Source organism: Tympanuchus pallidicinctus, unplaced genomic scaffold, assembly GCF_026119805.1.
Source record: "Tympanuchus pallidicinctus isolate F22 unplaced genomic scaffold, pur_lepc_1.0 scaffold11, whole genome shotgun sequence".
In the NCBI taxonomy this organism is placed as follows: Eukaryota; Metazoa; Chordata; class Aves; order Galliformes; family Phasianidae; genus Tympanuchus; species Tympanuchus pallidicinctus.
The window spans coordinates 5,525,296-5,536,753 of record NW_026294627.1 but is presented as its reverse complement, the minus strand read 5'-3'; the positions used below and the strand labels follow the sequence as shown (position 1 = coordinate 5,536,753).

The window sequence follows — 11,458 nt, the reverse complement described above, 5'->3', positions numbered from 1 at the left end:
CCGCAGCCCGGGGTCGGGGCAGGTGGGGCCGGGGGTGGCGATGGAGCGGCGCGGCGGCGGGGGCCGAATGCTGGCCTTGCTGCTGGCCGGGCTGCTCGGCGGGGCGCGGGGCTTCGGCGACGAGGAGGAGAGGCGCTGCGACGCCATCCGCATCGCCATGTGCCAGAACCTGGGCTACAATGTCACCAAGATGCCCAACCTGGTGGGCCACGAGCTGCAGGCGGACGCCGAGCTGCAGCTCACCACTTTCACCCCGCTCATCCAGTACGGCTGCTCCAGCCAGCTCCAGGTGAGCGTCGGCCGGGGGGGGTCCGGCAGCGGGAGCTGAGCGCGGCTGTGACACCGGTCGGGGCGCGGGGATGGCGAGGAGCTGCGTGCGAACGCGCGGAAGAGCGGAGAAAGCGGCGATGTTTATTGCTGCAAAAAACAGAAAGTAGTCGACCTTACAGTGAGAGAGGAGCACGCCGTGCTCGTGGGACCGCGAATCGAAGCGGTCGCTAAATGCCTTTTCTTCTGTTTGCTTGCTCCAGGCAGTGCCTCCAACGAATCTATTTGCTTTAAACCTCTTCAGTTTGTTTAGGGTTTGCTTTCTGGATTTTTATTGGGGGGGAGGGAGGTTGTCTGTTTTTTGGGTGTCTATCTGTTTGTTTTTTGTTGTTTGTATTTTTGCTTTCCTAAATTGCAAACCCTGGAGGTTCACATCTGGCTGAGTCCAGCTCACTATATTGAAACTGATGGGCTCAGTTTGCGTGGAGCTCATCCAGGGAGCAAAACGTGTGGGCTCTGCGTGCGGAGAGCATTTGAACTGAAAGAAAGCAGCATTTCTAGGAGTTTTCTTCCTCTGCTTTTATTGTTCTTGGTTTGTTTTGCGCTGCTTCCTGTTGTTTAAGGCAAAGGACCAAAAATTACTGCTAAAAAGGCAAAAACTTGTTATATTTTGACCCGCTGGAATCTCTCCTAACGCGGTCATGATTTTTGTTTCTCTTTCTCGCAGTTCTTCCTTTGTTCGGTCTATGTCCCTATGTGCACGGAGAAGATTAACATCCCCATAGGTCCCTGTGGTGGCATGTGCCTCTCCGTCAAAAGAAGATGTGAACCTGTTTTAAAAGAGTTTGGATTTGCCTGGCCGGACAGCTTGAACTGCAGCAAATTCCCTCCCCAAAATGATCACAACCACATGTGCATGGAGGGCCCGGGAGATGAAGAGGTTCCCCTTCATAGCAAGACATCCTTGCAGCCTGGAGAGGAGTGTCACAGCATGGGATCTAATTCAGATCAGTACATCTGGGTCAAGAGAAACCTGGACTGTGTCCTGAAGTGCGGCTACGACGCTGGGCTCTACAGCAGGTCAGCGAAGGAGTTCACAGATATCTGGATGGCCGTGTGGGCCAGTCTGTGCTTCATATCAACTGCGTTCACAGTCCTGACCTTCCTGATTGATTCATCCAGATTTTCCTACCCAGAGCGCCCAATCATATTTTTGAGCATGTGCTACAATATTTATAGCATTGCTTATATTGTGAGGCTAACTGTGGGCCGGGAAAGGATATCCTGTGATTTTGAAGAGGCAGCAGAACCTGTTCTTATCCAAGAAGGTCTTAAGAACACAGGATGTGCTATAATTTTCTTGCTGATGTACTTTTTCGGGATGGCTAGCTCCATCTGGTGGGTTATTCTGACACTGACGTGGTTTCTGGCTGCAGGACTCAAGTGGGGCCACGAAGCTATAGAAATGCACAGCTCTTATTTCCACATCGCAGCCTGGGCTATCCCTGCAGTGAAGACCATCGTCATTTTGATTATGAGACTGGTAGATGCCGATGAGCTCACTGGCCTGTGCTACGTTGGCAACCAGAACCTGGATGCGCTGACGGGCTTCGTGGTTGCTCCGCTTTTTACCTACCTGGTTATTGGAACTTTATTCATTGCAGCGGGATTGGTGGCCTTATTTAAAATCAGATCCAATCTTCAGAAAGACGGGACTAAAACTGACAAACTGGAGAGGCTGATGGTTAAAATTGGTGTCTTCTCAGTGCTGTACACCGTCCCAGCAACGTGTGTCATTGCCTGTTATTTCTACGAAATCTCCAACTGGGCCGTTTTCCGCTATTCAGCTGACGATTCCAATATGGCAGTGGAGATGCTCAAAATCTTCATGTCCCTCCTGGTGGGCATCACTTCAGGTATGTGGATCTGGTCAGCCAAAACTCTGCACACGTGGCAGAAGTGCTCAAACAGACTGGTGAACTCAGGGAAAGTGAAACGGGAGAAAAGAGCAGACGGTTGGGTGAAACCTGGGAAAGGGAACGAGACTGTGGTGTGAGAAAAGGACAGCGTCCAGATGGTCTGACTGCTCTCACCTGAAGGACTGTTCGTGTGTAAGAACTGCAGCGTAAGTGTTGGGAGCTGAGTGAGGAGATGCTTACAAAACTTGTCTCTTGGGGAAGGAAAAAAAAATGCCTTAAAGAATAAACAAACAAACAAATAATGCTGGAAATATGAAAGCCATAAACTGTGCTGCCCGAAATAGGAAAGCCCAGGGAGGCTTTAAAAGCTGTGAAATATCCGAACACATTATCTTCCTTTTTGTTTTAAAAGCAGGATGCAATATACCAAAGTCTTTAAAAGCAGTGGGATAGTAGGCCGCAGCTGTGGGATACTGTTTTATTTTCATCATCTTGCAGCTGCAGGAGGAAAGGCAGTGCAGGAACAAATTCTGGGCTGAGGCAGGGTGCAGTTACCAGAAGATGGAGCATCCAGGACCTCAGATAGGTGTTCTTTCTGATCATTGTGGAGGAAGTGCTTTCTGAGGGCTGTCTCTGCGCCCTGGGGAATTCCGTCGCCCTCTTAGGCTGCACGAGTCAGCCAAGGATCAGGTCCTCCAACAGAGAATCATGTGAACTTCCCAAGTCTGGGAACTACCCAAAAGAAGGATTTAGTGAGGTATTAGTGAGAATGACTCTTAAGTCATCTGATGGTCTAGTAATAATTTTGGCTTGTTCTTTTCACTGACTGTAACCTGGTCTCATCTGAGTGCTGAGACCCTGCTTTGAGCAGGAATTTGGACCTCTTGAGGTCCCTCCCAACCTGAACCACTCTGTGATTCTGTCAGTGCTTTGTATTTTTAAAAAAGCTTTGCTCAAGGTCGTGGTCAGAAGTAGAGGAACTGTGGGAATCTGGAAACTGTGCGTGCTGTTACACATCAGCTGTCGTCGTCTGCCTGCCTCTGTTCCTATTCCTTCAGGTGCTACTGCTATTTCCAGCTGACTGCTTCGTTTTGCTGAGCTTAATAGCTTTAAATAAAGTCTTATGTTATCGTGCTCCTTCCTACAGGAAAGAGAAAATCGAGTTGAGGGTCTCTTCAGAACAATGTCAGTTTTTCTCAGAGTAAACTTATCTGTCTCTCTGGAGACCCATTGCATGAAGCAATTAAGTCTTAATATATTTCGTTCAGCGTGATGGTATCTCTGCAGACGCCAGTCTGAAGGAAGTGAAACGTTGAGTTTCTTGGCAACCTCATGTTCACACAGATCAGTTGTATAATTATGTGTGTCAGTTACAATTAAAAGAACATTCTCAGTCCGTGACATCGCAGTGCAGCTGATTGCCTCAGAACGACGCTCCAGTTGCTCACTGACAGCTATGGAGTGGTTTTATTTTATTTTATTTTGTATAGATGCGTACAGAATGTGTGCAGGCATTCAGTCCTCAGGAATGACAGAGACGTTGTCAGTTTTTGGAAATGGATCCAAGAGAAGAGATCCAACTTCTTTACAGTTAATGTTGTTTCACAGCAACTGCCAAGTTTAATTGAGGAGGTACTGGCTTGAGCTCACAGGGAGCTTGAACCTTGTGTCTGGGACTTGTTTGGCTGTTAAGGAAGGTGATGCAAACAGTAACCCATAAATATTTAAGAGAATGCTGTTTCAGTGCTCTGTCCCTCTGAAGGACCTTCAGTTCTGAGTACTCCAAATTTTTGCTTTGTGTGTGTGGATCCTGCTTAGCTGCTGGGCATCCCCCAGTGCCCTGACTGCTGTGATCTTCAAGGGCAGCTGAGAGCACGCGTTTGCCCTCACTTTTCCTACAGGTGCCCATGTGCTGCTTCCCAAACCATGGTTCATTCCTACTCTGTCCCAGCAGCGTGTATTGTTTCAATGGCAGTGTTGAAACATGTGCTAGAGCATATTAAAAAAAAAAAAAAGACACTGAAAAAACAAACCAACCCTAATTGCAGTCTTTGTGGTTGGGCTCCCTCTCCAGCAGAACTAGTGACAACTTGACACATTCTGCTCAATGTGCAGCCATTGTCTCGGCCAGCACTGCATACCATCTGTGCCTTTTGATCCTCTCTCTGAATTCTCTCACCATTAGTGTTGTGTTTGGATCTGGTTATTCCTCTGTGGGCAAGGAGTTCTGCAAGTCGGAAATCTTCAGATGGCTCAGCCTCTCCACCACGTGCTCTATCTCCCATCGCAGCAAGGGATGTGTGATCAGCAGCTGTATTTTAACTTGCAAAGGGTGAAGACACAGTATGAGCCTTGTCTTGCAGCGTCAGGCTGTGCCAAGGTGTCACATTCACTCAAGCATCCTTCAATCTGAAGCGGTTTGGATAGTTTCCTGGCTGACATGACTCCTGTTTGACCTGACTGATCCAATAAACAGCATTTTTAACTGTGTTGTGTACACAGAAGTGGATGTTAAGTAGTACTTCTGTTATCACATCCCTGCCTGTGACCCTGTGGACTGTGCCAGACTGATCTCCTGACTGGTTGGGGACATTGGAAATGAGTGAAATGAGGACAGCACTGTATAGCCTCATGAGGGAGCTGGGGACCACTACAGCATGAGGCACTCAAATGCTATGGGCAGGAGGAGGGGAGCAGCTGCTATCCCTGAAGGAACGTGTTCCCAGGGCCACTGTGGCAACCCCAAAGCAACGTCAGCTGTAGCACCAACAAAATTACATCCCACAAATCATAGAATCATAGAATTGGTTGAGTTAGAAGGGACCCTTAAAGGTCACCAAGCCCAACTCCCTTGCAATGAACAAGACACCTACAGTTGGATCATTTAGAGCTTCATCCAGCCTGACCTTAAATTCTTTGAAGGACGGGGCATCCTCCACCTTTCTGGGCATCCATGTGCATTCACCTTGCCTTGTTCTGGCGATGCTGAGTGGGAAGTCACAACAGACAACCCCAAACCCAGCAGTTACAAAAGCATCTGCAACTCGTACATTCTCTCATTTCAACGTTGTTAAGAATTTAAAGCCAAAAAATGTATGACTAATCCTGTCCCAGACATTCAGTTGCTGTAATTATACAAGCAGAGACCTTACGGCCCTTACCTTCCTGCACTGTGCTGTGTTCTCCAACCCCACTCCACTTACCACGTGTCTCAGGAGCATCTACTGGAGAGGTACAAGCTCCTTTGTTGAGCAGACAAGTCAGCTCCTTTACCTGAATTTCTAAGGAAGTAGACACTGATTATTTTGGGTGTACAGAAAATGTATCTGCTTTGATGTATGTACTGTAAATTTCTAATTTATCACTGTAAAAAATAAAACAAACTTTGCTATTTAATTTTTATATCAAAATAAAACTTTAATCTCTGTGGATCACCAGTGTTCTCAGTGACTTTGTTTCCTAAATTTGCTACACCACTGTTGCAAACTCTTCGCTCCTGACAGAAGAAGTGTTCACATTGCAATGAATGCAATGAATGCATGGCCCAAAAGGGTTAAAGCAGCACAGTTTGCATCTCACGTGGGTTGGGAGAGTGCCTTTGCCAACTGGAAGTAGCTGGGAACAAAACATCATTGGGCAAGAGCAAAGTATGTACATGTTTCAGTGCTTGCAAAGGGGGTGGAAAGAGAAAGCCTTCCCAAGGCGGTGTGCAGAACCCAGCACTGCCTGGGGAGGCTGTGCTGCGCTGTGTGCTTGGGCTTGTCCCAGTGTGTCACCAGCACCAAATGGGAGTGAAAACATGGAAACACAACTGCTGCTTTAGCAGTGCTCTGGGTGAAAGCAGGGCTCTGCGTAAAGCTGTGTTTTCCTCCGTGTGTTAGAGTGTGTGCACCTGGAGGTGTGCAGAGAATTTGGGTCCTGGTGCTTGGTGAGGAAAATACATGATCACAATTTCAACCTACTGCCTACGTTTTTCTTTTTTTTTTTTTTTTCTTTTCAATTTTATTTTTAGCTTATTTTCTTGTTTTTGTTTTTTTTTTTTTAATGCTCCACTTACTTTTTATTTATTCCTGTTCACCAGTTAGGTGAGAGCTCCTCCTTTTTCACCGGTTTCTTTTGACACTGATAGCACAGTTTGTCATATTAATCATCATCTTAACCCACTTAATCTACATCATGAAATGTTCTGTATGCAGGATTGCTTAATTAGCACAGTGTTATTCTAATAAGGAACTAAATCAGACTACAGTGGATAATAGTGAGGATGTGCTATAAAGACAGTAGGAACTATCACCTGTGTATCTATAGCTAATCAAGTTTTGAAGAGCAGCACCTAAAACGGATAATTAGAGTGATTTCCTCATGCCTTTGGCAGCTCATCGTGGTAATGTTCTTAGCTGGGGATAAATGAGATCTCTGATTTGAAACTTATAATTAGAAGTCTTTAATATACCTACAGTTAAACATAACAAACATTAAAGAGTTTCTGGGAAGGGGGGTCTGCCTCATATTGGATTTGTTGGCACGAATGGAGAATCATAGAGTCATAAAGGTTGGACAGATCAATAAGATCAGCTAGTCCAACCATCAGCCCATGCCTGTGACCACTAAACCACATCCCTCAGTGCCACATCTCCATGGCTCTTGAACACCTCCAGATGTGGTGATTCCACCCCCTCCCTGGGCAGCCTGTGCCAATGCCTCACCATTCTGTCTGAGAGGAATTTTTTCCTAATATCCATCCTGAATCTCCCCTGGCACAACCGAAGGCTGTTACTTCTTGTACTATCAAAAACCTCAGAAGTAATGTTTGAGGGATTGTGGTTGTTCTGCTATTTGTGTTTGGAGGTTCTCTATGTTTCTTTGACTTTGTCTTGTTTTGTAAAAGCTCTCTTTAAAGATTAAGTGTTGAGAAGTTCAGAGTGAAGGAGAGCAGAGTTCTGCAGCCAGAACTCAGGAGTTCCAGTGATGTGAAAATGTGCTCACACGAGATGCTGCCTTCATTGTGGAGGTCTCCAACACATCCTCCTTCCTCAGCCACCCATTCTGAGAATCTGAATCACTTGGGTCCTTCAGGAGCATCAACTTCTGTAACTGCACTGCATTTCATCTCCTAATTTTGTCTGTCCAGCTACATGCGGCACTGAGCTGCAGGAGAGAGCAGCAAAGAAGTTCTGGGTTAAAAATAACATCCAGATTTATTGTTTTATGTTGCAAGTTATTCTTAACTTGGATTGTGTCTGAGATCTGTTCCATTTGACCCCTCAAAGAGCTGTGTGGCCACAAATGAGAGACATGAACTGTCTGGATTATGTTGCCTAGGCTCCTGAAGGCAGAGCATTGCAGAGCTGCTCCCTAAGCCCTCCTCTTCCTCTCTGCAAGGCTGGAGCTGCAAAGCCTCCAGTGAGGCTGCTGGGAACCCAAGTCTGTTGCTTCTATTGCAATGATCAAGTCTAGGTTTGAACAGCTCAGCCATGGGTGAGAGCCCTGTGGCACAACCCCATAGCGGCTCTCCCTCTGATGCTCAATAGCACATTTTTTGGCACACTTGGGCTAATTGGGCTCATCGTACTTGCCAGCAGTATCCTGGCAAACTCCAGCTGTTGCAGCAGCCTTGTGTTGCTGACAGCCAGGTGTTTTGTTTTCCACTCTGGGAACAGCCTACCATGCAGCATAGAAGTGGCTCAGAGGGCAGCAGCAGCAAATGAGGGCTCACACGATAAGGGATCACTGAGAAACAGCTGTTCTTCAGTTACATGGGATTTTTTTTGACAGTGGGGACTTTCCGTGTGTCAGACGTAGGGTACAGCACCAGAGGAAACAGGTTAAATCCCAAACACAAATGTTATTGTGCTGCAAAGCTCACTGTAATTTGTAACGTTTTATTTTGGTCCTTGCTGTGTCTGCTTGCCAAAAGCAAATGAGCAGACTAATGAGATATGCTTCAGAGGGAGATTCAGCATTAATTTTGTCATTTTTTTTAAATCAATGCTTTAAAATATTTAAAGAAAATTACCCGTGGCTCTTTGCTTTATGTTTGCATTGGTGCTTAGCTGGCTTCCTGACCTCTTCTCTCATTTCCTGAGCTTGCTCTGAGGAAAAGGAAAACGTCCTTCCTGAAAAAAAAAAAAAAAGAAAAGCAGGCTTCTAATGTATTAAGGTTTTAAAAACTGTGATACAGAGAAGCAGGCTGCCAATAAGCGTATTAGACCAATGGGTAGGACTTAGGATTCTGGTGGAGGAAAAGCTGGACATGAACCAGCAGTGCTCTCTCACAGCCTGGAAGGCCAATAGCAACCTGGGCTGCACCAACAGAGGGGTGGCAATAGGGACAGGGAGGGGATTGTCCCCTCTGCTCTGCCTTCATGAGGCCCCTACTGCATCCAGGTCTGGAGCACCCAGTAAAGGAAGGATGCTGACCTGATGGAGTGGGTCCAGAGTAGGGGCACAAAGGTGATCTGAGAGCTGGAGGAGCTCTCCTGTGAGGAAAGGATGAGGGAGCTGGGATTGGAGAAGAGAAGGCTCCAGGGAGAACTCATTGTCTAAGGTATATGTGCCCAACTTCCTAGTTTTATGTTTTTGTTGCCCTCCTTTTTTTTTCCTTTTTTTTTTTTTTTTTAATAAATAAATAAAAGTTTAGTTAAAGTTTAGTTTAGTTACTTATATACATTAACTATATTATATATATTTTATATGTGGCCCAACACAATTCTTTCTTCAGTGCAACCCGGGCGAGCTGAAAGATTGGGCATCCATGGCATGAAGGTAACTTGCAAATGGGAAGGAAGCCTGCTTTTTACACAGGCTCATAGTAATAGGACAAGAAGAAAAGAGGGGAGATTTTAATTGGCTTTAAAGTAGCTCTTTACTCAGAGAGCAGAGAGGCCCTGGCACAGCTGCCCAGAGAAGCTGTGGTGCCCCATCCCTGGAGGTGCTCAAGGCCAGGTTGGATGGACCCTGGGCAGCCTGAGCTGGTGGGGGGCAACCCACTCAGGGTAAGGGGTAGGAACTGGGTGGGCTTTATGCATTTTTATGGGCTTTCAGGTTTGGGTTTTGTTGGGTTGTTTATTTTTTTTGTTTGTTTGTTTATTTTGGGGTTTTTTTGTGTTTTTTTTTTTTTTTTTTTTTTTTTGTTTTGTTTTGTTTTGTTTTGTTTTTTTTGCTTTTTCTTTTTCGGGTCTATAGCAGCAAGCAGGGGGTGACCCCTAGTGGCCACCTCGCGCTGTGGCCGCGCTGCGCCGCCAGGCTCTGGGGATTTTTTGCTGTGAATTTTTCCCTCGCTCAGCGCTGGGCTCGGAACAACCCGTATCTGATTGCTCACAGACAAAAATAAAAATGACCTCAGAACTTGGGAGGTGGCAAAAGGTCCAAAGTGCCGAGTCCTGTACTTCGTTTGCAGCAGCCGCGTACATCACTACATGGTTGGGCTGAGTGGCTGAAGGACTGTGTGCAAGAAATGGAGCTGGGGGTGTAGGTTGGCACTCAGGTAAACATGAGCCAGCAGTGTGCCCAGGTGGCCAAGAGAGCCAATGGCATCCTGGCTTGTATCACAAATAGTGTAGCCAGCAGAGCAGAGAGTTGATCAGCTGGACATGGTTTAGTGGGAGCTATTGGTAATAGGTGAACGGTTGGACTGGATGATTTTTTAAGTCTTTTCCAACCTTGGTGATTCTATGATTCTATGATTCTCTCTCTCTGTACTCAGCTCTGTCTAGGCTGCATCTTGAGTGCTGTGTTCAATTTTGGGCTCCTCGCTACAGGAAAGACATTGAGGCCCTGAATTGTGTCCAGAGAAGGGCAGCAGAGCTATGGCCCATAAGACATATGACATATATGACAAGGGGTCTTACAGGGAGCAGCTGTGGGAACTGGGATTGTTCAGTATGGAGAAAAGGAGGCTCAGGGGAGACCTTATCACTCTTAGAACTACTTGAAAGGAGGCTGTGGTGAGTTGGGAGTTGGCCTGTTCTCTCACGTTGCAGTGACAGGACAAGAGGTAACAGCCTCGAGTCGCACCAGGGGACATACGAGTTGGATATTAGGAAAAAATTATTCTCCAAAATAGTGGTAATGGATTGGCACTAGCTGCCTGGGGAGGTGGTGGAGTCGCCATCCCTAGAAGTGTTCAAGATACGGGGAGATGTGGGACTGCCATGGTTAGTGGGCATGGTGGGAATGGGTTGGTGGTTGAACTAAAGTGATCTTAGTGGTCTTCTCCAACTTTGATGACTCTATGATTCTACAGAAGAAATAGATTCCCCCTGTCTGCAGCAAGGGAAGCCGCTAGTGGCTGAAACTGGAATTGCATATATCACAAAAGTTCCCTCAAAAGACCTTACACCATCTCCTCCTCATCCTCACAGTAGTCATATTATAAAGAAAAGGGGCTGGGGAAGCACAGCAGCACAGGAAGCTTCTGGCCTGAGATAGCCTTTCTTCTTTCTGTTCCTTTAGTCAGGGGTGGGAAGAAGCTGCCAGGCTCCAGGCAGAGAGCAGAAAGCATTTGCAGAGTCAAAAGCTGGAAGAACCACAGTGAAACTGCACCATCTTTCTGAAAGGTAGGGGATGTGGGAGAGGCCTGGAAATGAGCAACAGTGATCCTCAGAGGAAGACAGAATAGATAGATAGATAGATAGATAGATAGATAGATAGATAGATAGATAGATAAAGACAGAATATATATATATATATATATATATATATATATATATATATAAAATGCTGAAGATCAGTTGCAGAGGCCCAGTGTATGAAAAGATGACAAATAATAACACCATCTCTCACAAAACAATTGTTTCTACAGCTGTGGCCTGAGCAGAGCCAAAAGAAGAAAAGAGCCATCCCTGCTTCCCTAGAGGACAGTTGTATAACTGGTGCAGGGGAAGGGGCAGCCTCATCCTGATTTGTGGTTAATTCATCCTGTCAGCACTGGATGCCTTCAGTGTGGCCTGTGATGCTCTGGGGCTTGCTGCTGGGACACCTCAAGGTCTCCTGGATTACACTGGGGAGCAGTATCTTTGTGTGCTGGAGTCTGCTTGGCTGCCAGCTCCAGGATGCACCAGGACATGGCACAGAGCCTCATCCCATCTCTGCGTCAGGATGTTGGGCACTTTTTCCTTTTTGGCTCTGAAATTTCCAGTCTGATGGATTGGCCACCAGCCCAATCGTCAACATATGGCTTTTCCAGGAGCTGTGCTCCTTCCCACTGCTGGCTCTGGTGTGAGATCCGGAGCTTCCGGTACCATTCCCAAATCTGCTACCAAGCTGCTGTC

The 11,458-nt window shown here is 46.5% G+C and overlaps 1 protein-coding gene and 1 long non-coding RNA gene across 2 annotated transcripts in view; both read left to right on the top strand.

Annotated features, from left to right (window-relative positions):
• The window catches only part of LOC128074598 (uncharacterized), a 482,510-nt gene that overhangs the window by 111,006 nt on the left and 360,046 nt on the right, over nt 1-11,458 (top strand). The window lies entirely within an intron of this gene.
• FZD4 (frizzled class receptor 4) lies at nt 26-5,620 on the top strand. Its single transcript, XM_052669943.1, has 2 exons — nt 26-289; nt 995-5,620. Exons 1-2 carry the CDS (start codon nt 41-43, stop codon nt 2,321-2,323), a joined length of 1,578 nt encoding a protein of 525 aa, XP_052525903.1. The 5' UTR covers nt 26-40; the 3' UTR covers nt 2,324-5,620.